This window comes from Nerophis lumbriciformis, linkage group LG30 (assembly GCF_033978685.3).
Source record: "Nerophis lumbriciformis linkage group LG30, RoL_Nlum_v2.1, whole genome shotgun sequence".
NCBI lineage: Eukaryota > Metazoa > Chordata > Actinopteri > Syngnathiformes > Syngnathidae > Nerophis > Nerophis lumbriciformis.
The window spans coordinates 1,223,205-1,246,773 of record NC_084577.2 but is presented as its reverse complement, the minus strand read 5'-3'; the positions used below and the strand labels follow the sequence as shown (position 1 = coordinate 1,246,773).

General features: G+C 38.0%; 1 protein-coding gene across 4 annotated transcripts in view; it reads right to left on the bottom strand.

The window, feature by feature from the left end:
• The window catches only part of rinl (Ras and Rab interactor-like), a 71,404-nt gene extending 48,150 nt beyond the window's left edge, over positions 1-23,254 (bottom strand). Inside the window, exons 1-4 of one of the 4 annotated variants that reach the window (XM_061925363.2) lie at positions 23,123-23,254; positions 22,827-23,042; positions 13,809-13,920; positions 638-710 (exon numbers count right to left, since the gene is read on the bottom strand). In XM_061925363.2, the coding sequence (XP_061781347.2) occupies positions 638-710; positions 13,809-13,920; positions 22,827-23,006 (365 nt within the window). In that variant the 5' untranslated portion in view covers positions 23,007-23,042; positions 23,123-23,254. Of the gene's footprint in view, positions 1-637; positions 711-13,808; positions 13,921-15,126; positions 15,188-22,826; positions 23,043-23,122 lie in introns of those variants that run through there. The other 3 variants (XM_061925364.2, XM_061925365.2, XM_061925366.2) reach the window with 3 other exon arrangements.
• Positions 23,255-23,569: the final 315 nt, after the last annotated feature.

The following is a 23,569-nucleotide window of genomic DNA, read 5'->3' as shown; positions in this document are numbered from 1 at the left end:
GCTCTTTCAACATTTTGGGTTGCTGACCCCTGGTCTAGTCTCTTACGTGAATGAGCTAAATAATATTATTTGATATTTTACGGCAACGTGTTAATAATTTCACACATAAGTCACTCCTGAGTATAAGTCGCACCCCCCGGCCAAACTATGAAAAAAACTGTGATTTATAGTCCGAAAAATACGGTACCCCTAATTTTTGTATTTTTTTTCCTTGTTTTTGAACACTGACTTTTTGCAGTGTAGGGACTCACATTCTGATTCTTGGGGTGACAATTTGACTCAGAATTGATTCAGGATTCAATTTGATTTTTGCAGTATATTATTTGGTATAAAAATGATAATACAACCTTTTTAAATCAGGTTTCAGGTTATAAAGGCTTCTATTGGCTGCTGACGTGACGTATACACGCAGCGAGTTAACACAGAGATGTTTTTTTTCCAAAATGTTTTTTTTCAATCCATTTTTAAATAATAATCGTGATTTTGGATGTGAATCGATTTTTTTCTCCAGCATCTCTGTTCAAAGCCCTGTGACAGTGTCAATCAAAACTAAGCTAATAGTGTGAGCAGATTGTGCACAGATTGACACGTTGCTTGGTTTTAGCTCAAATAAATTTAGCCGCACTGCAAAGCTCACCTGCTCAAAGAGTAGAAGAACACCAAGTGAGCCAACTCCGAGAAAGAAAGACACGACTCAGACAGCTGGAAGACTAAAGTAGAAGAAACAGAGAAGAGTGGGCAATGGTGTGAAATGTTTTTACATTCTTGTAAACACTGAAAATATTGTACCAGTTATCATAAAAGGGGATTTCTGAAGCTGGCCTGGTCTTTATTTTAGTTTTTATACAATACTCCATCATGTTTTTGTATTTTTTTGTGTACTGTATCTTTTTACTTGTGCTAATCAAGCTGTCACTTGTTCAATAGAACATTCTGTTGTGCATGTTTTACCCCTTTCGAGTGTTTAAAGCAGGGGTGTCAAAGTCATTTTAACTCAGGGGCCGCATGGAGGAAAATCTATTCCCAAGTGGGCCGGAATGGTAATATCATGGCATGTTAACTTAAAAATAAAGACAACTCCAGGTTGTTTTCTTTGTTTTACTTTGGCCAAAAATAGCACAAGCACATTCTGAAAACGTACAAATCACAAATAATCCTCTGGACAAAACACTTCAAGTTTGTTGAAAATTCTAAGGAAATTGGTGCAGCTTCAAAAACACAATGACCGTAGACTTTGTCTCAGTGTATCTACAAAGCCAGGATTAAACTTTAAGTCTTTCTGGATTGAACAAAAAACACAACATGTAAACTATTCTAGGTATCAAATACCTCCATTGTCATGTCCACGTATCAATCCAGTGCTAACTCAACAAACTGTAAGAAACAAAAGGGTTAAGTGGGGGGTGTATATTGTAGCGTCCCGGAAGAGTTAGCGCCACAAGGGGTTCTGGGTATTTGTTCTGTTGTGTTACGGTGCGGATGTTCTCCTGTAATGTGTTCATTCTTGTTTGGTGTGGGTTCACAGTGTGGCACATATTTGTAGCAGTGTTAAAGTTGTTTATACGGCCACCCTCAGTGTGACCTGTATGGTTGTTGACCAAGTATGGATTGCTTTCACTTGTGTGTGTGTGAAAAACCGTAGATAATATGTGATTGGGCCGGCACGCTAAGGCAGTGCCTAAAAGGCACGCCCCCAATATTGTTGTCTAGGTGGAAATCGGGAGAGATTCGGGAGAATGGTTGCCTCGGGAGGGGCACCAAAATTCGGGAGTCTCCCGGGAAAATTGGGAGGGTTGGCAAGTATGACTGGGAGACGCAACTGCTCTGTACTTCTCCCTACGTCCGTGTACCACTCTGTACAGCGGCGTTTTAAAAAGTCATACATTTTACTTTTTGAAAACGATACCGATAATTTACGATATGAGACTTAAATAAATAAATAAATGGGTTGTACTTGTATAGCGCTTTTCTACCTTCAAGGTACTCAAAGCGCTTTGACACTACTTCCACATTTACCCATTCACACACACATTCACACACTGACGGAGGGAGCTGCCATGCAAGGCGCTAACCAGCACCCATCAGGAGCAAGGGTGAAGTGTCTTGCTCAGGACACAACAGACATGACGAGGTTGGTACTAGGTGGGGATTGAACCAGGGACCCTCGGGTGGCGCACGGCCATTCTTCCACTGCGCCACGCCGTCTTAGACTTTCTTTTTATTGTCATTCAAATGTGAACTTTACAGCACAGATAAGAACGAAATTTCGTTACATAAGCTCATGGTAGTGCAGGATAAAAAAGCAATAAGGTGCATATATAAATAAATAAATATATATAAATAATATATATAATATATATATAAAATAAATAAATATGTATAAATAAATAAATAGATTACTGTACAGATAAATATATTGCACTTTTTCCACATGCGTCCACGTTTATGGATGTATGTTATATTGTCTTTTTTATTCCAGCGAGTTAATCCTTTTTGGGGGGAGTTGAAGGGATAATTTAATTATGATGCGTTCAAGAGTCTTACGGCCTGAGGGAAGAAGCTGTTACAGATCTGCTTCGGAGGCTGCGGAACCTCTTTCTAGAGTCCAGCAGTGAAAACAGTGTTTTGTAAGTCCACTTTTCAAGTTAAATATTATACATTATTATTAAACACTTTCATAGTAGTACATTCTATTGTATTGTTTTTAAACAGTTGTTCTTATCTAAAAGTTAGTTTTTCTTTTTAAAAGGCATGTTACATGTTAAGGCAGCATGGTGGCACAGGGGTTAGTGCGTGTGCCTCACAATAAGAAGGTCCTGGGTGGTGCTGGAGCCTATCCCAGCTGCATTCGGGCAAAGGCGGGGTACACTCTGGACAAGTCGCCACCTCATCACAGGGCCAACACAGATAGACAGACATTTTAAAGCATTTATCGGCCGATAATATCGGCAGTCCGATATTATCGGACATCTCTACTTACAAGCTTATTTGGTTTTGTGACATAGCTCTTAACTCAAAACACTTGTATCTAAAATCAACATCTCCCAATAAAATTAATTAAAATCAATTTGACTCATGCTTTCCCCTCCACAATTTTACATGTAACATCCATCCATCCATTTTCTAACCCTTGTCCCTGTCGGGGTCGCAAGGGTGCTGGAGCCTATCCCAGCTGCATTCGGGCAAAGGCAGGGTACACCCTGGACAAGTCGCCACCTCATCACATAGCCAACACAGATAGACAGACAACGTTCACACTCACATTCACACACTAGGGGCCATTTAGTGTTGCCAATCAACCTATCCCCAAGAGCACCTGGAAAGAACCCACGCAGTCACGGGGAGAACATGCAAACTCCACACAGAAAGACGGGGATCAAACCCAGGACCTTCCTATTGTGAGGCACACGCACTAACCCCTACTACACCATGCTGCCTTAACATGTAACATGCCTTTTAAAAAGAAAAACTAACTTTTAGATAAGAACAACTGTTTAAAAACAATACAATAGAATGTACTACTATGAAGGAGTTTAATAATAATGTATAATATTAACTTGAAAAGTGGACTTCTACGGTATTTTCTTCCAACTGCTTCTTCGTCAAACACACCATCAGCAGCTTTTCCATATTTTAATTGATTAATGACTGCCGTTTAGATATCATTTTAATATTCTTGGCTGGCATTAGACTCATTCTGCTTCGGTAATGTGCACATGCTCTGCCATGTTGTTGATTAATCATTTTTTTAATTCAATAAATATTATCCACTTCTTATCCTCAGCACTGTCCTTCACACTCACTTTCTACCTAATGTCGATCTCTAGCAATAAGCTAATGCTAGCGAGTAAAAACAGATGTTTGGGTCGAGCTCACAGGATTCACCGTGACAACAGTTACACCAACTAATGGCGGAGATGCTCGTAACTTAAAATTTAGCTTGCAACCTGAAGCAGAAAAAATAGCCGAAAGACCGGTCTTATCTCAAAACATTCTTAATGTCAGATATCGCTATAGTGTAAAACTGTGTAAAACGTGTAATAAGCCCTTCTTACAACTTAAAATGCAAATATAAAATGTATATTTAAAAAAAAATCATGTGCATATTTAGCAAAGAAAATACATGGATTCAAATACTTACGTTACAATAATTATTTACCTTTAAACCAGGCAAGGTACTATTTAACTTTGTACATAATAAATAATGTCCCCTTTAAAAACAAGATATCCTCAGTGAAGAGTAAAACGTCAGGCCTGTGTTGGCCATTATATGCTTTTTTGCATCATTGGGCTTTGGTGTCACTTGATGGCAATGTTGGATCCCCTTTACCCTCTCTCCCTTTGCAACCAAATGGCTGTACATACAGTACTTTGATTGATTGAGGACAAGCTGTTTTTAACCACCAATAAGAAGGTGGTGTAATGTTTTATTGCATATATATATATATATATATATATATATATATATATATATATATATATATATATATATATATATATATATATATATATATAGTACAGGCCAAATTTTTATTGCATATATATATATATATATATATATATATATATAGTACAGGCCAAATTTGTATTGCATACATATATACATATATATATATATATATATATATATATATATATATATATATATATATATATATATATATATATATATATATATATAGTACAGGCCAAATTTTTATTGCATACATATATATATATATATTTATATATATATATATATATATATATATATATATATATATATATACATACAATTAATATATAAATATACATTTTATAAATAATATATAATATATATATATATATATATATATATATATATATATATATATATATATATATATATATATATATATATATATATATATATATATATATATATATATATATATATATATACTTACACACACATACATATATACATATATATATTAGCAATGAACAGTTATAAAAATTTCATATCACAGGTTTATTTATTTGTTTATTTTAAAAGGATCCCCCAATTAGCCGGTGCCACGGCAGTCAGCTAGTCTTACTGGGGTCCACACAAAACGTCACGTAATGCAAAACTGTTTAAAACATTGCAAAACACATTAAAAAACAAGAGTAAAACCAAAGATTGTACATGATTTCACAATATAATTCATCACTATCAATATATTTATAAAATATGTTTAAAAAAAGGATTCAATTGCGTCAATCAACATAAAAATTAGCATATGTACAAAATAACACATGAAATATCACAAATTAATTTAGTTTAATGTTATTGCCTCAACTGTATACATTTGAATGCATTTACACTCTTTTTCTAAAGGCTGATTTAACTTTTATTAGACAAATGGTAAATTATTCCAAAAGGCAATGGCTCTATAAATTACTTTTTTTTTTCATTGAGTTTGTCTTTGAACTAGGTATAACAACAAAACTTATATTGTCATTATGTGCATTGTTACAGTAGTCCAGTGGTTCTCAAATGGGGGTACGCGTACCCCTGGGGGTACTTGAAGGTATGCCAAGGGGTACGTGAGATTTTTTTTAAATGTTCTAAAAATAGCAACAATTCAAAAATCCTTTATAATTATATTTATTGAATAATACTTCAACAAAATATGAATGTAAGTTCATAAACTGAACATCAAATTAAGTAGGCTATTCCAATCATTACCATAAACCCAGAGTTTCCCCCATGCCATGATGGTTTGACCCTCACTAAAATGTCTGTCAAAAAGAAGTGTGAAAAGAAATGCAACAATGCAATATTCAGTGTTGACAGCTAGATTTTTTGTGGACATGTTCCATAAATATTGATGTTAAAGATTTATTTTTCTGTGAAGAAATGTTTAGAATTAAGTTCATGACTCCAGATGGATCTCTATTACAATCCCCAAAGAGGGCACTTTAGTTTATGATTACTTCTATGTGTAGAAATCTTTATTTATAATTGAATCACTTGTTTATTTTTCAACAAGTTTTTAGTTATTTTGATATCTTTTTTTCCAAATAGTTCAAGAAAGACCACTACAAATGAGCAATATTTTGCACTGTTATACAATTAAAAAAATCAGGAACTGATGACATAGTGCTGTATTCTACTTCTTTATCTCTTTTTTTCAACCAAAAATGCTTTGCTCTGATTAGGAGGTACTTGAATTAAAAAAATGTTCACAGGGGGTACATCACTGAAAAAAGGTTGAGAACCACTGCAGTAGTCGATCTAGTCAAACAAAAATGAGGGCAATTTTGAGCTGGTAACACAACAGAAAAATGTGGCCAAACCTGAAGAAATCCTTAGCTTAATAGTGAGCCATGAGAGGCTAGAATGCTAGTTCGAATAGAACAGCCCAGAGCAAGTCTAGCAGCCCTGTTTTGAGCAATCTGTAATTTAACAAGATTTGTATTAGCTGTGGATGACCATACTATTGAGCAATAATCCAAGTGACACAAAATTAATGATTTACGAACTTGGTATTGTGACCAAACTTATTCCTGTGATTATTATCGTGGTATTGTTTAATGTGCTCAAAAAGTACTTATACACAACACACACTTGTGATAATTTATGTTAAGATTGGGGTCCAACGTTTCTTAATGGGGAAAGACGTTAATGTCTCTTGTGTTCATGTTAGCATTTAAGTTAGTTAGCAAGCTAACAACAGTCGGTTCATTAGTGTACCGTATTAAAACGTGGTTATCAATCACAGTTTTTCAACCATTTTAATTTAATAAGTTGATACTGTCGGGAGTTTTATCATTATTATCGTTCATTGTTACATCTCTAATATATACAGTACAGGCCAAAAGTTTGGACACACCTTCTCATTCAATGTATTTTCTTTATTTTCATGATTATTTACATTGTAGATGGTCACTGAAGGCATCAAAACTATGAATGAACACATGTGGAGTTATATACTTAACAAAAAAAGGTGACATAACTGAAAACATGTTTTATATTCTAGTTTCTTCAAAATAGCCACCCTTTGCTTTGATAACTGTTTTGCACACTCTTGGCATTCTCTCGATGAGCTTCAAGAGGTAGTCACCTGATACGGTTTTCACTTCACAGGTGTCATACAAACCCCGTTTCCATATGAGTTGGGAAATTGTGTTAGATGTAAATATAAACGGAATACAATGATTTGCAATTAATTTTCAACCCATATTCAGTTGAATATGCTACAAAGACAACATATTTGATGTTCAAACTGATAAAACATTTTATTTTTGACAAATAATCATTAACTTTAGAATTTGATGCCAGCAACACGTGACAAAGAAATTGGGAAAGGTGGCAATACATACTGATAAAGTTGAGGAATGCTCATCAAACACTTATTTGGAACATCCCACAGGTGAACAGGCAAATTGGGAACAGGTGGGTGCCATGATTGGGTATAAAAGTAGATTCCATGAAATGCTCAGTCATTCACAAACAAGGATGGGGCGAGGGTCACCACTTTGTCAACAAATGTGTGAGCAAATTGTTGAACAGTTTAAGAAAAACCTTTCTCAACCAGCTATTGCAAGGAATTTAGGGATTTCACCATCTACGGTCCGTAATATCATCAAAGGGTTCAGAGAATCTGGAGAAATCACTGCACGTAAGCAGCTAAGCCCGTGACCTTTGATCCCTCAGGTCTGTACTGCATCAACAAGCGACATCAGTGTGTAAAGGATATCACCACATGGGCTCAGGAACACTTCAGAAACCCACTGTCAGTAACTACAGTTGGTCGCTACATCTGTAAGTGCAAGTTAAAACTCTCCTATGCAAGGCGAAAACCGTTTATCAACAACACCCAGAAACGCCGTCAGCTTCGCTGGGCCTGAGCTCATCTAAGATGGACTGATACAAAGTGGAAAAGTGTTCTGTGATCTGACGAGTCCACATTTCAAGTCCACAGGAGCAACATATGTTGCCATCCAAGCAACGTTACCATGGACGCCCCTGCTTATTTCAGCAAGACAATGCCAAGCCACGTGTTACATCAACGTGGCTTCATAGTAAAAGAGTGCGGGTACTAGACTGGCCTGCCTGTAGTCCAGACCTGTCTCCCATTGAAAATGTGCGGCTGCTGTTTCTGCTGCCGTTTGTTTGTGGTGTGGGCGCCTGTGGCTGCTGGGTCTGGTGCAGGGGTGTGGCTGATGTTGTGACTGGTGGCAGCGCGCGCGCGTGATGGCTGTCGGGGCTGACGAACTGTGTATATGTATGTATATGTGTGTGTATGTATGTATGTTTATATATGTGTATGTGTACATATGTGTATGTATATGTATATATGTGTATGTGTGGGTATGTATACATGTATGTGTGTATGTGTATGTATATATGTATATTTCTGGGGGTACGCTCTGGGCCTGCCTGTCAGACGGGGGTCGACGCCTCAGGCTACTGCATACGGACTGCGTGTCTGGAGCTCCTGGGTCCCGCTGTCCATCCCTTCCGGGTGCCCGTCTTGGTTGGGGCCTGTTGGGCCTAGTCCCTGCGTCTATTGTGGTAGCTTGGTGCTGCAAGGTATTCCGAGGTGCTGCGAGTCGGCCAGTTGCTGGGGTAGTGACCTTGTTTGTCAGCATGTCTGTGATCTTCTTTTAATTCTTTTTTTTTAAATTAATTAATTAATTAATTAATTTATTTATTTATTTTTTAATATATTTTATTAATATTATTTTTTAATTTTTCCCCTCCCTCAGGGGGGGGGGCTCGGCGGGGCGGTTGCTGGTTGTTCCATCTCCATCGTTGGGGTCCCTGCGGGTGGGGTGGGTGGTTCCCGTGGCCCTGTGCCTGGGTGGTCCTGCGGCGGCCGGTTTGGGTGGGGTGGCCGGGGGCTGGCCTCGCCGCGCTCTCCGGGGGTGGGGGGTGGGCTCGTGGGGGCCCGGTTGCCGGTGGGGCGGGGGCGGTCTTCCCGTCCGGTTGCGGGGAGTCTCTGGGTCCCTCGGGCGGGGCGTCTCGCCTTTCTGCCCGTGTGGGGTGTGGTCTCTCGCTGGCTTGGGGTCTGGCTGTCCCCTGCTTTTCTCGTGCCCTGTCCTCTGCCGGGTGCGTCTGTCTGCGGCCTGCTGCTGGCCCTTGTGGGCGGTACGGTGGGTCGGGCTCTGGGGTTCCTGTCGCTGGCCGGCTTGGTTGCGTGGGGGCGGTGGTCCCTGGTTCCCTAGGCACCACGCCTCCTGTTTGTGGGTTGGGCTCTCGGGGGTGATGGGGCCGTGCTCTGGCTCCCACGCACTCTGGGAGTCGAATGTATTGTACATGCAAATTCACATATGCTCACATACGTACATAGGTACCTACGCTCCCACATACATACACAAATACAGTACATATTTACCTACCTAATGTTCGTACATCCACACGCACATTCAATATACAAACATACACATACACATACTGTACATATACATTCACTGTACAAACACATATACACATTCTGTACATATACATTCATTGTACAAACACATATACACATTCTGTACATATACAAGTACATATGCATACTTACACTCATGCACATAATCACGTTTCATCAAACATATATTAACGTTGTTGCCCTAGGGTAAACTGGGTGTAACACATGGCACACTGACAAAGCTTAACCTATTGTGACTATAACAATCTACAAGGTTAATGTAGGTTGCTTCTCTTTCTCCCCCTCCATTTTTCTGCATTCTTTCGTATCTCAAGTTATCATTACGTATATGTATTGTTGCATTTAAACAACTGTATTGTTGATAATAAAGGTAAATTATTGGTATTGTTCATTATCAATAGCGCTATTTCTATTGGTATTTGTATTGATCCATTTGTAGTGTAATAATGCTCATTGTCATTTCTGTATTATTTTTTTATTTTTCGCTAACTGCTTATTTGCTATTACTTTTACCATCATATTTGTACATGTCATATTTGCTGATGTTGCTCTATTGTTGTTGTTGTTGTTGTTTGCTGTTGTTGTTTTTGTCTCTCTGTCTAATCCCCCTCTTGTCCCCACAATTTCCCCCTCTGTCTTCTTTTTTTTTTCTCTTTCTATCCCCTCCTGCTCCGGCCCGGCTGCACTAAATGATAATATAAATACATTTAATAAAGTCAAATACAAATAAGGCAACAAGAGAAGTATCCTACACTTCTCTTTTGTAAAGTAAATCTGAACAGCCGACATGGGCATCTACATCAACTATATGATTTGCCTGAGAAGCTGGACAGGACATAAAAAAAAAAAAAAAAAAAAAAAAAATGTGTGGCGCATTATGAAGCCTAAAATACCACAACGGAGACCCCTGGCCTGTTGAACAACTTAAGCTGTACATCAAGCAAGAATGGGAAATAATTCCACCTGAGAAGTTTAAAAAATGTGTCTCTTCAGTTTCCAAACGTTTACTGAGTGTTGTTAAAAGGAAAGGCCATGTAACACAGTGGTGAACATGCCCTTTCCCAACTACTTTGTCATGTGTTGCAGCCATGAAATTCTAAGTTAATTATTATTTGCATTCAATTGAATATGGGTTGAAAAGGATTTGCAAATCATTGTATTCCATTTATATATATATATATATATATATATATATATATATATATATATATATATATATATATATATATATATATATATATATATATATGTATGTGTGGGAAAAAAAATCACAAAACTATTTCATCTCTACAGGCCTGTTTCATGAGGGGGGGTTCCCTCAATCATCAGGAGATTTTAATGGGAGCATTCACATACCATGGATTATATAGGGCACAGAGTGGGTGGGTACAGGCTGGTGTAGGGGCGTGGTGATTGGCTCATGTGTTACCTAGCAGGTGTTTCCGTCTATGGCGGCATGTTGTTACAATTTCGCTGCGCTTGTTGAGGGATGACAGGTCTGGACGGTAAATAATAAACAGTTTTTCTTTCAAGCATAGGTTGCATCTTTTATTACCACTATTGTAAGGTGTGCTGGATGCAAGAATTTGCCATGTTATTGAATATTCAACATTATTGTCTTTGAGGTCCCAAATGTGTTTGCTGAGTTCTGTGGTATTCCGCAGGTTTTGGTTCCTAAAAGAAGCCTTGTGATTGTTCCATCTGGTTTGGAACTCTCCCTCAGTTAATCCTACATATGTGTCGGATGTGTTAATGTCCTTGCGTGTTACCTTAGATTGGTAGACAACTGATGTTGTCGTATATTGTTCATACAGCTGTAGCTCAATTTAATGTTGTTCTTGTTGAATACTTTTCTTAGGGTGTTGTCTTTGGGAAAGTGTTTGTCAATCAGATTGAGGAATTTGTGTCCAATGTTAGTTGAGACGTTTTTGCTGTATGGGGGGTTGTACCAGATGATGTCGTTTCGTTTTCTGTTCTTTTTCGGTTGGTTTCCTGGCGTGGGTTCATAGGTGAGGGTGAAATTGTATCCGCTTTCATCAAGGGCTTTTTGGTACGGGGGGGTTGCTTGGTCAAATTCAGCTTTGCTAGATGACAGCATCGATAGCCTTTTATTAATTCCGGTAGGTATTCTTTTCGTGGTGGTGGGTGGGTGGTTATATATATATATATATATATATATATATATATATATATATATATATATATATATATATATATATATATATATACAGTATATATATATATATATATATATATATATATATATATATATATATATATATATATATATATATATATATATAAATATATATATATATATATATATATATATATATATATATATATATATATATATATATATATATATATATATACATATATGCATGCATAAAAAGCGAATCCAAATTCTGACAAGTTTCTTTTGACTCTGACTCATTTTCTAGTCCAGTCGCAGTCAGGTGGCACGCACATGCAATTTGAGGACGCTGTTTTTGCATGTGCATAAAAAACGGCACCCAAACGAATGGCTCAGGACTGCGAATCGGTTCTAATCGTTCACTTAATAGAGCCGTTAAAAAGGCGCGATTCGTTTGCGAATGTCACATCTCTACTTCCGGCCCCAAAAAGCGCTTACAAGTGAGAAATAACGTGACAGCACAATGACAAAACCATGGTGGGACATCTCTGATCTGGTTTTACTTGACCTAGTTTCTCCATTTAAAGAACGTTTGACGTCTGTGCTTTTGACACAAGTTGAAAGGGAGCGTCTGTGTGGCTGAGAAAAACTCCTGAGCCTTAATGATAAAATAGCTACTAAATATAAAACATTCAGTGGCCTTTTTTTTAACCAAAACAAACTGCAAGTCTCATGGCACCAAATTCTAGGACCCCCATACACAAAACTCCTAAAGAGCCCCCCATCCCACCCTAAACCCAACGTGGCCTCCCCATACACACTTGATTTGTTTACATCAGGGGTGTCAAACGTAAGGCCCGCGGGCCTGAACAGGTTTGATCCGGCCCGCGGGATGAGTTTGCCAAGTATAAAAATGAGCCGAAATTTTTGAATGAAAGAAACTGCTGTTCTAAATGTGTCCACTAGATGTCGCAATAGCAATTCTTTGTATCTTTGTAGATTATGCTACATATGTAAACAAATAAAAATAAACCAGTGCACCCGTCGAGGAAAATGAGCAAACTACATAAATAACATCCTGTAATTTGATTTTGGTATAATTGTTTTATCTTGATAGTTTGAAAATTAACACCAATGAGTTGACTGATGAACATTATCACATAATTTATTAAAAATTATGACAAAGATACAATACTATTAACCATGTAAGTGTAAAAAAAAAAAAAACACAACATTATGATTTGTTCATTTTCAAAATGTGCTTTTTCTATTTTTAAACAAAGAAAACTATCTGAAGTTGTCTTTATTTTTAATTTATTGTGCTGTGATTTTACCAGTCCGGCCCACTTGGGAGTAGATTTTTCTCCATGTGGCCCCCAATCTAAAATGAGTTTGACACCTCTGGTTTACATGCACACAAAAAAAAAATATTGCATAGATTTGGTTGAAATCAGCTTTTTAAAACACATGTGAAAACTTTAATTTTATTTATTCATTTTTTTTTAAAGATAGGTTTAACATATCCACAACATATCTTGATAAAACCCCCAAAATAATTTAGTTTTGTTAAAAAAATTGTTGTTGTTTTTTTTTACCAAAAAAAGCCAACAAATTCAGAATATGAATTTAAATACTCATACTACCTGCCATTATTGTCTTGAATATTATTATACATATGGCAAATGTTCCTTGACTTCAAAATGTAAAAGAGAAATTAGCTGATTCACATAACATTATCAGTGGATATAATGAACCATAATAATAAATCACTTTATTATTATGTGCATCTCCTGGGGGTTAAGTCTCCCCAGTCTTTAAAAACTAGTGACACCTCTGTTTATAACTTTAATAGGGCGTCCTTGAATGCACCACAGTTATGTGCAATGAGATATATAAGTGAAACCTGAACATATAGATAGATTTACTTTTATTATATGTTTTACCTTTCTTCTATTATTGTTCCAAAATGCTGGTGCAGTGTGTGAATGCGTAAAGCGGAGCTTTGATGACATTAGGACGTCTGTGTTGAGTGAAGTGTTCAAAGCTAGGTCATTTTTGATATGGGGTGTAGGTCATCTTAGATATTCTTAATTTGATTCGAGCAACCTTTTTATTTAACTTTCAGGGCTATATGAATCTTATATTAACATTTATGATGTATTTGTAAAGAACACTAAATACATATTTAAATGGCTGAAAAAAGAAAAGCTCAAGTGCCCCCAACCCCTGTGTGGGGGGCCCTGCTACAACATCCCCACTTACCCCCCCAGTGGGACGCCGCTGTATACCTGTGCCTGTGCATGTGACATCATAATCAAGAACCGCTTCATCCTCTCCTTCTGCAGAAACGCACAGCAAACTGGGCAGAGATGTCAAACCATCCCGCACGACCATGAAACTCTAGAGGAGACACAGAATGACTCATCTCAGTATCTCAAACGGAAAGACGTGACAGCGGCCTGCTGAGAAATACTAAAATACAGCAATGACCAAAACAAAGAAGAAGCCTGGAAACTATCTTGAAAGTTAACCATGACGTCACAGCATTGCTGGAACATTCACTCGTTTTTACACATTTCTATGCAATTGTTAATTCATTTAGAAATGTCTTCTGTCAGTTGCACATTTAATTGAATGAATAAATAATAAGTCAATAGCGGTCATAGTAGAAACTAAACCACTGCTCTCAACCATTAGCATGTCTGAGCCTTTCAATTGGCCTCAGAGACCTCACATCTATCCAGGGGATATTTTTTATATTTAATATTATATCTCACTTGTCAGTTCACCATGCATTATATATGGACATACCATGCTCACTATAGATGCTTTTTAAATATGACGTGATCTATATTTACATGTAGCTTCTGCAAAAGTGAGAAACAACACTTTTATTCCATCATAGCCCAGATGTAATTATAAAATATTACATTAGCCTTTGTTTTTCTTTTTAGCTGTTGTTGGTCACCTCAATAGTTTATTATAGTGAATTGACATCCTGTCACAAGTCTAGGAAATGATAAACATTCATGGCGTAATAATGATAGATGACGGCTTGAAAAAACCTTGTTGCCATTCCCGGGCTTCATTATAAGCCTTTATTGTCGGCCACAAGGCCGTAGGAATAATGTAAGGACAGATTTGCATAAGGTGAGTAAAAAACATGAAAATGAAGGATGCGCCACATAACCTAAAATCTATATCACCATATTTTATTCGCCATATAAATAACAAAATTAACATTTCAAAATGGGTTACAAAGGCTCTTAATTTGGCTGCTGTAACATTGCGTTCATTTGCAGTTGCCATTTTGATCTTTTTTGCCCACCCCTAATCAATACTAGCTTTTGTCACTGCAACTTTGCACGTGGCTTTACTTTTGCACTTAAACAGGAAGTGGCTTTGTGCTCACTAGAATCCAGTTTCAGTACTGACTGCATGAACCCGACAGAATAGCGAAGAAATACCTCCTAAAAAAAATAGGTTAAACATGATCTAAGCCAGAATCTTCCCGTATTTCCTTCCACACTACACACTGTAAGACATGCATTCATGCATTTGGGGTTAGTAACGTGCTGTAAGATGAAATATAAATGCAGAATCTACCTTGTTGGTCCTCACATCCTCGCTCAGCGTGATATGTCAATGCTTTGCTCTTGTATTCTACTACTTGTGCAATCAACTTATGTTCTGTCATTGGATGCCAAACAGAAAAAAGGAACTATAGTTGTTTGTCAAAGAACAGCATGTCCTTTTATAGTAGTAGCTTGTGCAGTTGCAGAAATCTACTTTAGCACAACAAAATGCATTTGTCTAGTGCATTTTTTTGGAAAGAAATACGGACAGATAACCTAGTTAGGACATAAGCAGCATGATGCACTTCTTTGATTGTTTTTTGTAGTGGTTTAGAACTGTATTGTATCGGAACAGGTGTTTATATCTTTATTTTTGCTCCTTTAAAGTACCTGTACAGTGGAAACTCTACTGACTTTATATGCTTATTTGTGTTTCATTGTATCCATTAAACCATAGCCAATTGTATTTAAAATCTGCAAAGTATGTGAAAATACCGTCTATAAAACCTAAAACCAGTGAAGTTGACACGTTGTGTAAATCGTAAATAAACAGAACACAATGATTTGCAAATCCTTTTCAACCTACATTCAATCGAATAGACTACAAAGACAAGATACTTAACGTTCGAACTGGAAAACGTTGGTATTTTTTGCAAATATCAGATATTTTGGAATTTGATGCCTGCAACATGTTTCAAAAAAATCTGGCACAAGTGGCAAAAAAGCCTGAAAAAGTTGAGGAATGCTCATCAAACACTTATTTGGAACATCCCACAGGGGAACAGGCTAATTGGGAACAGTTGGTTGCCATGATTGGGTATAAAAGCAGATCCCAGTCTTGACCTTCGATCTCTCAGGCGGTACTGCATCAAAAAGCGACATCCGTGTGTAAAGGATATCACCACATGGGCTCAGGAACACTTCAGAAAACCACTGTCAGTAACTACAGTTGGTCTGTAAATGCAAGTTAAAACACTACTATGCAAAGCGAAAGCCATTTATCAACAACACCCAGAAACAGCACCGGCTTCACTGGGCATGAGCTCATCTAAGATGGACTGATGCAAAGTGGAAAGGTGTTCTGTGGTCTGACGAGTTCAAATTTCAAATTGTTTTTGGAAACTGTGGACGTCGTGTCCTCCGGGACAAAGAGGAAAAGAACCATCCGGACTGTTATAGGCACAACGTTCAAAAGCCAGCATCTGTGATGGTATGGGGGTGTATTAGTGCCCAAAGCATGGGTAACTTACACATCTGTGAAGGCACCATTAATGCTGAAAGGTACATACAGGTTTTGGAGCAACATATGTGCCATCCAAGCAATTTCTTTTTCATGGACGCCCCTGCTTATTTCAGCAAGACAATGGCAAGCCACATTCTGCACGTGTTACAACAGCTTGGCTTCTTAGTAAAAAAAAGTGTGGGTACTAGACTGGCCTGCCTGTAGTTCAGACCTGTCTCCCATTGAAAATGTGTGCCACAATAGGAAGCCTAAAATATCACAACGGAGACCCCGGACTGTTGAACAACTTAAGCTGTACATCAAGCAAGAATGGGAAATAATTCCACATGAAAAGCTTCAAAAATTAGTCTCCTCAGTTCCCAAACGTTTACTGAGTGTTGTTAAAAGGAAAGGCCATGTAACACAGTGGTAAAAATGCCCCTGTGCCAACTTTTTTGTAACGTGTTAAATTCTAAGTTAATGATTGTTTGTAAAAAAATAAATAAATACGTTTCTCAGTTCGAACATTAAATATCTTGTCTTTGCAGTTGAAAAGGATTTGCTAATCATTGTATTCTGTTTTTATTTACGGTTTTCACAACGTTGTGTTTTGTAAAATGTCACCAAATTCCACAAATTCAGTCAGCCATTTTGAATATTCCGCTCCCAACACCTTCGGTAATGTTTGTAGATTGACATTACAATTGACCATATTATCAGATCAGTCATACTGGAAATATGAAAAAAATTGTAAAGAGGTGTGCTGTTTATCATTCATAGTCCTTATGTAAGACAAGAACATATATGCTTGGCTTTTGTATGCATTTGAAATTGTAAATAAATAGCTAACAATTGAGTCAACAGATCAAGGGTCCTCTCATTATACTCTCTCTACAAACATCCAGAAACCACTAACAATACTCTTATTCTCACGTCATGACCTGAAAATGAACCAAATATGAGTTATCTTGTTACTATAAGCGCTAACGCATACAGACTATTTTAGGGGCGCGTTGATAGCAGTGAGCTAATGCTAGCTTACGCTGCTGCTGTTGACACACTATAAGCCGGCGGCTGCTTTTGCTTCGTCTCAAACTTGCTAAAAGTACATTCTAGATGCATCTCTCACCTGGTAGTAGACAAATATGACAATGGACCGACAGGCTGGTCGACTTTCACATCCCCCGAGATGGCGAGGATGGTACAAAAAGACGCTTGTTTCAGCAACTTTTTCCTGACCCTTTGTGAGGATTGTGATTGAATCTTCATCTAAACAGGATTATGGAAGCGTCCCGTCGGTCGGCATCCCAGCGGGAGTGGAAATATTACAGTGTTTGTTTTATCATGGTTTAATATGGTTAGTTTGTAGTGATGGGCAGTAACAAACTACATGTAACTCAGCTATGTAACTTGACTACATTTTCCAGTAGCTTGGCTACTTTTTTTTAATGAGTAGCTTTCATACTTGCCAACCCTCCCGATTTTCCCGGGAGACTCACAAATTTCAGTGCCCCTCCCGAAAATCTCCCAAAGGCAACCATTCTCCCGAATTTCTCCCGATTTCCACCCGGACAACAATATTGGGGGCATGCCTTAAAGGCACTGCCTTTAGCGTCCTCTCTCACCTGAAACCATCTCCCCTTAACAGCTGCATGCTGTCCGCTTTTCCTCCATATAAACAGCGTGCCGGCCCAGTCACATTATAATGTAGCGTTGGACGGGTTTAACAATGGTCTTTACTCGAAGATGTCAAGAAATACTGACACGTTGTATGATCTTTTAACTGGTTTAATGATAACGTTAATTTCAAGCACACTCACACACTCACACACACACACACACACACACACACACACACACACACACACACACACACAAGTGAATGCAAATGCATACTTGGTCAACAGCCATAGATGTCACACTGAGGGTGGCCGTATAAATAACTTTAACACTGTTACAAATATGCGCCACATAGTGAACCCACACCAAACAAGAATGACAAACACATTTCGGGAGAACATCCGCATCGTAGCACAACATAAACACAACAGAACAAATACCCAGAACCCCTTGCAGCACTAACTCTTCCGGGACGCTACAATAACATCTACGGCTTTTGGAGCTCAGTGCACAACTGCACACACAACAAGAAGGAGACGAAGCAGAATAACGAAGAAGAGACATGGCGACGACGAGTAAGAAGAAGAAATACGCTTGCAAGTTCCAAAATGATTGGAAAAAACAATTTCATTTCATCCAGGACAGCTCGAAGGGGAAGGGGTATTCTGCCTGCACCTCAACCCCGCCCCCCCCAACCCCGCCACCTCCCCCCCATCTCCCGAATTCCAAGGTCTCAAGGTTGGCAAGTATGGTAGTTTTTTCTGTAACTTAGCTACTTTTAGGCCCCGTTTACACTAAGCCGGATAAGGTTATCCAGGGTAAATCACACCGAACCTTACCCGTGTCCACACACAACAACGCCACCGTCTAAGACCCCCTCCACCCCTCCGGCGCAACGCGACCGAGTACGCATACGCGGAAAAAAAAAAAAAAGAAGCGTCCATCTGCTCCTCGCTCTCCAGTAGATGACTTTACTTGACTGTGAAGTTATTTAAAAGAGCTATATTGTAAATAGTTTGCTGTGCATTTTACATTTGTTTGCTGTGTTTTGTGTGTAAGTTTTTAAATTAAAATGTATCTGTCATGTCTGTGTAATTATGTTTTGTTTTGTTTAGTTATTGGACTCTTTAGTTTCTGGCTTTTCACTCCCTTGTCTTGTTTCCATAGTTACCTATTAGTTTAATCTGTTCCACGTTTGGACTCATTGTGCACTCTTGTTTGTCACCATAGCAACCCATTAGTTTTCACCTGCCCTCACAACTCACGCACCTGTCTTTAATCATGTCACGATTATTTAAGCTTCCAGTTGCCAGGCTGTCTGTCTGGCGACATCTGTCAGGACTTGGACTATGGCGTTGTTACGCAGAGGTAAACAGAGTGTGACAGGGGTCTGAACCACGCCATAGTCCAAGTCCTGACAGATGTCGCCAGACAGACAGCCTGGCAACAGGAAGCATAAATAATAGTGACATGATTAAAGACAGGTGCGTGAGTTGTGAGGGCAGGTGAAAACTAATGGGTTGCTATGGTGACAAACAAGAGTGCACAATGAGTCCAAACGTGGAACAGGTGAAACTAATGGGTAACTATGGAAACAAGACAAGGGAGTGAAAAGGCAGAAACTAAAGAGTCCAATAACTAAACAAAACAAAACATGACATGACTAAAACAAAACATGATTACACAGACATGACAGTATCTCCTTTGAACAATATCCATTGTTGTGGTATTTCAATGAACTAGAATCCAGTGTGCTGTGAGGCTCTATTGACATCATAAATTCATCAAATCTTTATTAGACATGAGAAAGTAGACAATGCGATAAACAGTTTGGGACACGAGGGGATGGTTCCATCTTTCAGCTGCGCGCTAATGGCGGAGTTAGCGAAGATGCGGGCATCATGCACACTGCCTGGCCATTTCACAGTCACATCCATAAAGCAATATTTGTAGTCACACACTGCCCATCACGATCACATCCACGGGAGGAAGGGAGCAAGTTTTTCGGTAAATAGACTCACAGCTGACTCGGACATTTCAAAGAGAATTGTTGTATCCGAAATAGCTATAATCGCTTTTTCTTAAGGTATTTACAAAAGCGCCTGTATATGTACAAGAAGGAGAAACACGGGCATGTCTGGATGATCCGCCTCCATCTTTGCTATGTCCGCGCCGCGCCTGTGTGGGGCATACGGAGAAAATCCATGATGATTGCTTGGTGTTCATGTGATGAGTCACAATTGGCTAAAGTTAGGGCAAAACATTACGGACTGGCCAATCAGAAGAAATATAAGGCGGGCGATCATCAATCATAAGAGTCACGCATGTCACATGACGACGAGGGTGTCGGAGACAGAGGGACGCTTTAAGCTGTCGACTCAAAAAAAAGAATGACAGACGACTAAATGACTAAATGACAGATAGTTAATAGTAATGGACCCTTATTTGTACACTCTCCGTTACAATAACATTGATATTATAAATGTGGGCTCATAAATATAAATGCTGTTTAAATGTAGCTTTGATGTAGTAAGCTACTTTTGCCGTGTAGCTTGTAGTGGCGTTCGCTACAATTCTCCAGGGATAGCTTCCACTGTAGCTGAGCTACATTTGATTGAGAGTAACTTGTAGCTTAGCTTACTACAATTTCCAAGTAGCTTGCCCATCACTGTTAGTTTGTATGTTTAGCAACTAGCAATGCTGCGGATACTAGTGTCACAATAAAGCTGCATCCGTTCAGCACTTGGCTTTCTAAAACCTATAGTATAACTAATACTCTTTGTGTTCGGGTTCAAAAATATAAGGTTCTGGATCATAATTTTTCACAAAGTTATCGTTGTTGGCTCTCACAGAGTCTGCTTGATTAGCATTGTTGTTGATGGAGAAGGGATCTTTGTTTCCTAGCGCAACGTCACGTAACTGGCTTCCTCATTAACTCTCAAAATTGTTCGGGAATCTGTGAGATTATAATAATAATAATAATGGATTCGATTTTATATTGCGCTTTTCTATTTCAATCATATCTATTTATTTGTAAACTTTGGAAGTCTTTAGGTGTCATAAATCAGATATATATGATAATAGCTTTAATATAGAGGCAACTTGCCTTTCCGCTTTACTGGTATTTTAAGGTGACAATATCAATAGAAATTAGGGCTGTAAAAGTTAACACGATAATGCGTTGACTACAAATTCTTTCAACTGCGATCATTTTTTTAACGTGCATGTGTTCTGACTCATTTTTGAACCTCGGTCCATTCCGTAGCGTGAGAAAACGTAATAGCGTTCAGTTACTGTTGAGCCACAAGCTCGAAAATTACGAGCAGAACGCATACTGGAAGGGAGGTAGAGCTTTACTTCCATGTTTTAAATATGCTAGAGCGCATTGATAACCTAAAATGTAGATTGTTACACTAACCACTGTAGTAAAATGGAATACAAGCTCAGCAGAAAAACAGACGGTAGAGAGTCTTGAGTCAAGACACCTCTTCTCAAACCAATCACACACTTCCGGCTTCACAATAATAATGCTACGTCAAACTACTAAAACAAACTGAAAAATTGTCTTACATTAGGATCATGCTTTGTAAAAATGGTTGTAATGTAATCTGTGATACTTCTACCGAAATAAATGTTTTCTGGCAGATTTAATTAAAGTGTATATTCTTCTATAACCAGTTCTGATTGATAGTTCGCAATTACAGAATGTTTAGCAGGCTGAATATTACATTTTGATAATGAATAGAGAAGGTTAAAACATTGTCATGCAGAGATATCAATACAATAAACTTGTAAAACATGTAATGAACAGGATATCAGAAGCCTTTTTTAGGTAGAAATATAACAGATAGAGATTACATTACCACCTTTGAAATTCAAAGCAATTGATGCGTGAACCTGCTGTCTAAACATAGTGTAGCTCCTCATCTAAATGCAAGTGCTTCTGCAGCAGCAATACAAATTCTGTAATCCTACAAAATACAAAATCTAGCAAGACAACAACACTTTTTTATAGTCATTAAAAGCATGTACATGTATTTTTGTGTTGAGCCGTTTAAAAAAGCATAATGTTTAAAAAAAATGTCATTAAAGTAAACTAATGTTTAGTCATGGTATTTAAAACTTGAAAATAGGGATGTGCGATAATGGCTTTTTGCCGATATCCGATATGCCGATATTGACCAAACCCTTGATTACCGATACCGATATCAACTGATACCAATATATACAGTCGTGGAATTAACACATTATTATGCCTAATTTGGACAACCAGGTATGGTGAAGATAAGGTCCTTTTAAAAAAAATAAAAATAAAATAAAATAAGATAAATAAATTAAAAACATTTTCTTGAATAAAAAAGAAAGTAAAACAATATAAAAACAGTTACATAGAAACTAGTAATTAATAAAAATGAGTACAATTAACTGCTAAAGGTTAGTACTATTAGTGGACCAGCAGCACGCACAATCATGTGTGCTTACGGACTGTATCCCTTGCAGTCTGTATTGATATATATTGATATATAATGTAGGAACCAGAATATTAATAACAGAAAGAAAAAACTCTTTTGTGTGAATGAGTGGGGGAGGGAGGTTTTTTGGGCTGGTGTACTAATTGTAAGTGTATCTTGTGTTTTTTATGTTGATTTAATAAAAAATAAAAATAAATAAAAAACCGATACCGATAATAAAAAAAACGATACCGATATTATCGGACATCTCTACTTGAAAATGATCAATCTAGGTACACCGAAATAATGATGAAAAATTATACCTGATTCATTTTGAGTTAACTATGAACAAACTGTGATTAATCGCGATAAATATTTGAATCGTTTGACAGCCCTATTAATAGAAATACATTCTCATGTAAACCAATAGCAGCTCACCCCAGCAGGCGTCCCACAGAGGGCAGAGTGGGCCTGCGCTCGATCCCAGGGCGCCACGGGGCACCAGGCTCTCTGACAGCCTCGCAGGTGCTCCAGGAGAGACATGTTCCTCATGCTGCGCCTCCTTGGAATGGCTGCTGTCCCGTTAACTGGACAGGGATCCGCCCTGGACACGTGCATGTTGCTTTACGAACGACCCTTGCGCCACCCCTGATGCTGTGTGTGCACAAGCAGAGAAATGACCAAAAAACAAAAATCAGATTGTGTCACAAACTGTAATCTTTTGTTGTACTTACATGCTTTGTGGCTATTTCACTTCATCTGTACTCAAACGTCTCCACATGATGCAAGCCTCTCTTCCTTTCTGCATGGCACAATCTATTTCAGCACAGACTGAAAAATAGGAAGCTAACAGTGTTGTCAGAAATCTTCCCAGAAAGCAACGAATGAACAACTGTCACTTGGTGCTTCTGTCCTTTTAACGTGCTTGCAGTTTAAAGTCAAACTGTTCACCTGTGGTTTCTCTCTCTGCGGTTCGCCCTGCAGGATGTCTGCAGCATGACATACAAAATGGGTCCTGTTGTATTGTCTTTCTTTAGAGGCAGCAACAAATATACAAACCCCGTTTCCATATGAGTTGGGAAATTGTGTTAGATGTAAATATAAACAGAATACAATGATTTGCAAATCCTTTTCAACCCATATTCAGTTGAATGCACTACAAAGACAAGATATTTGATGTT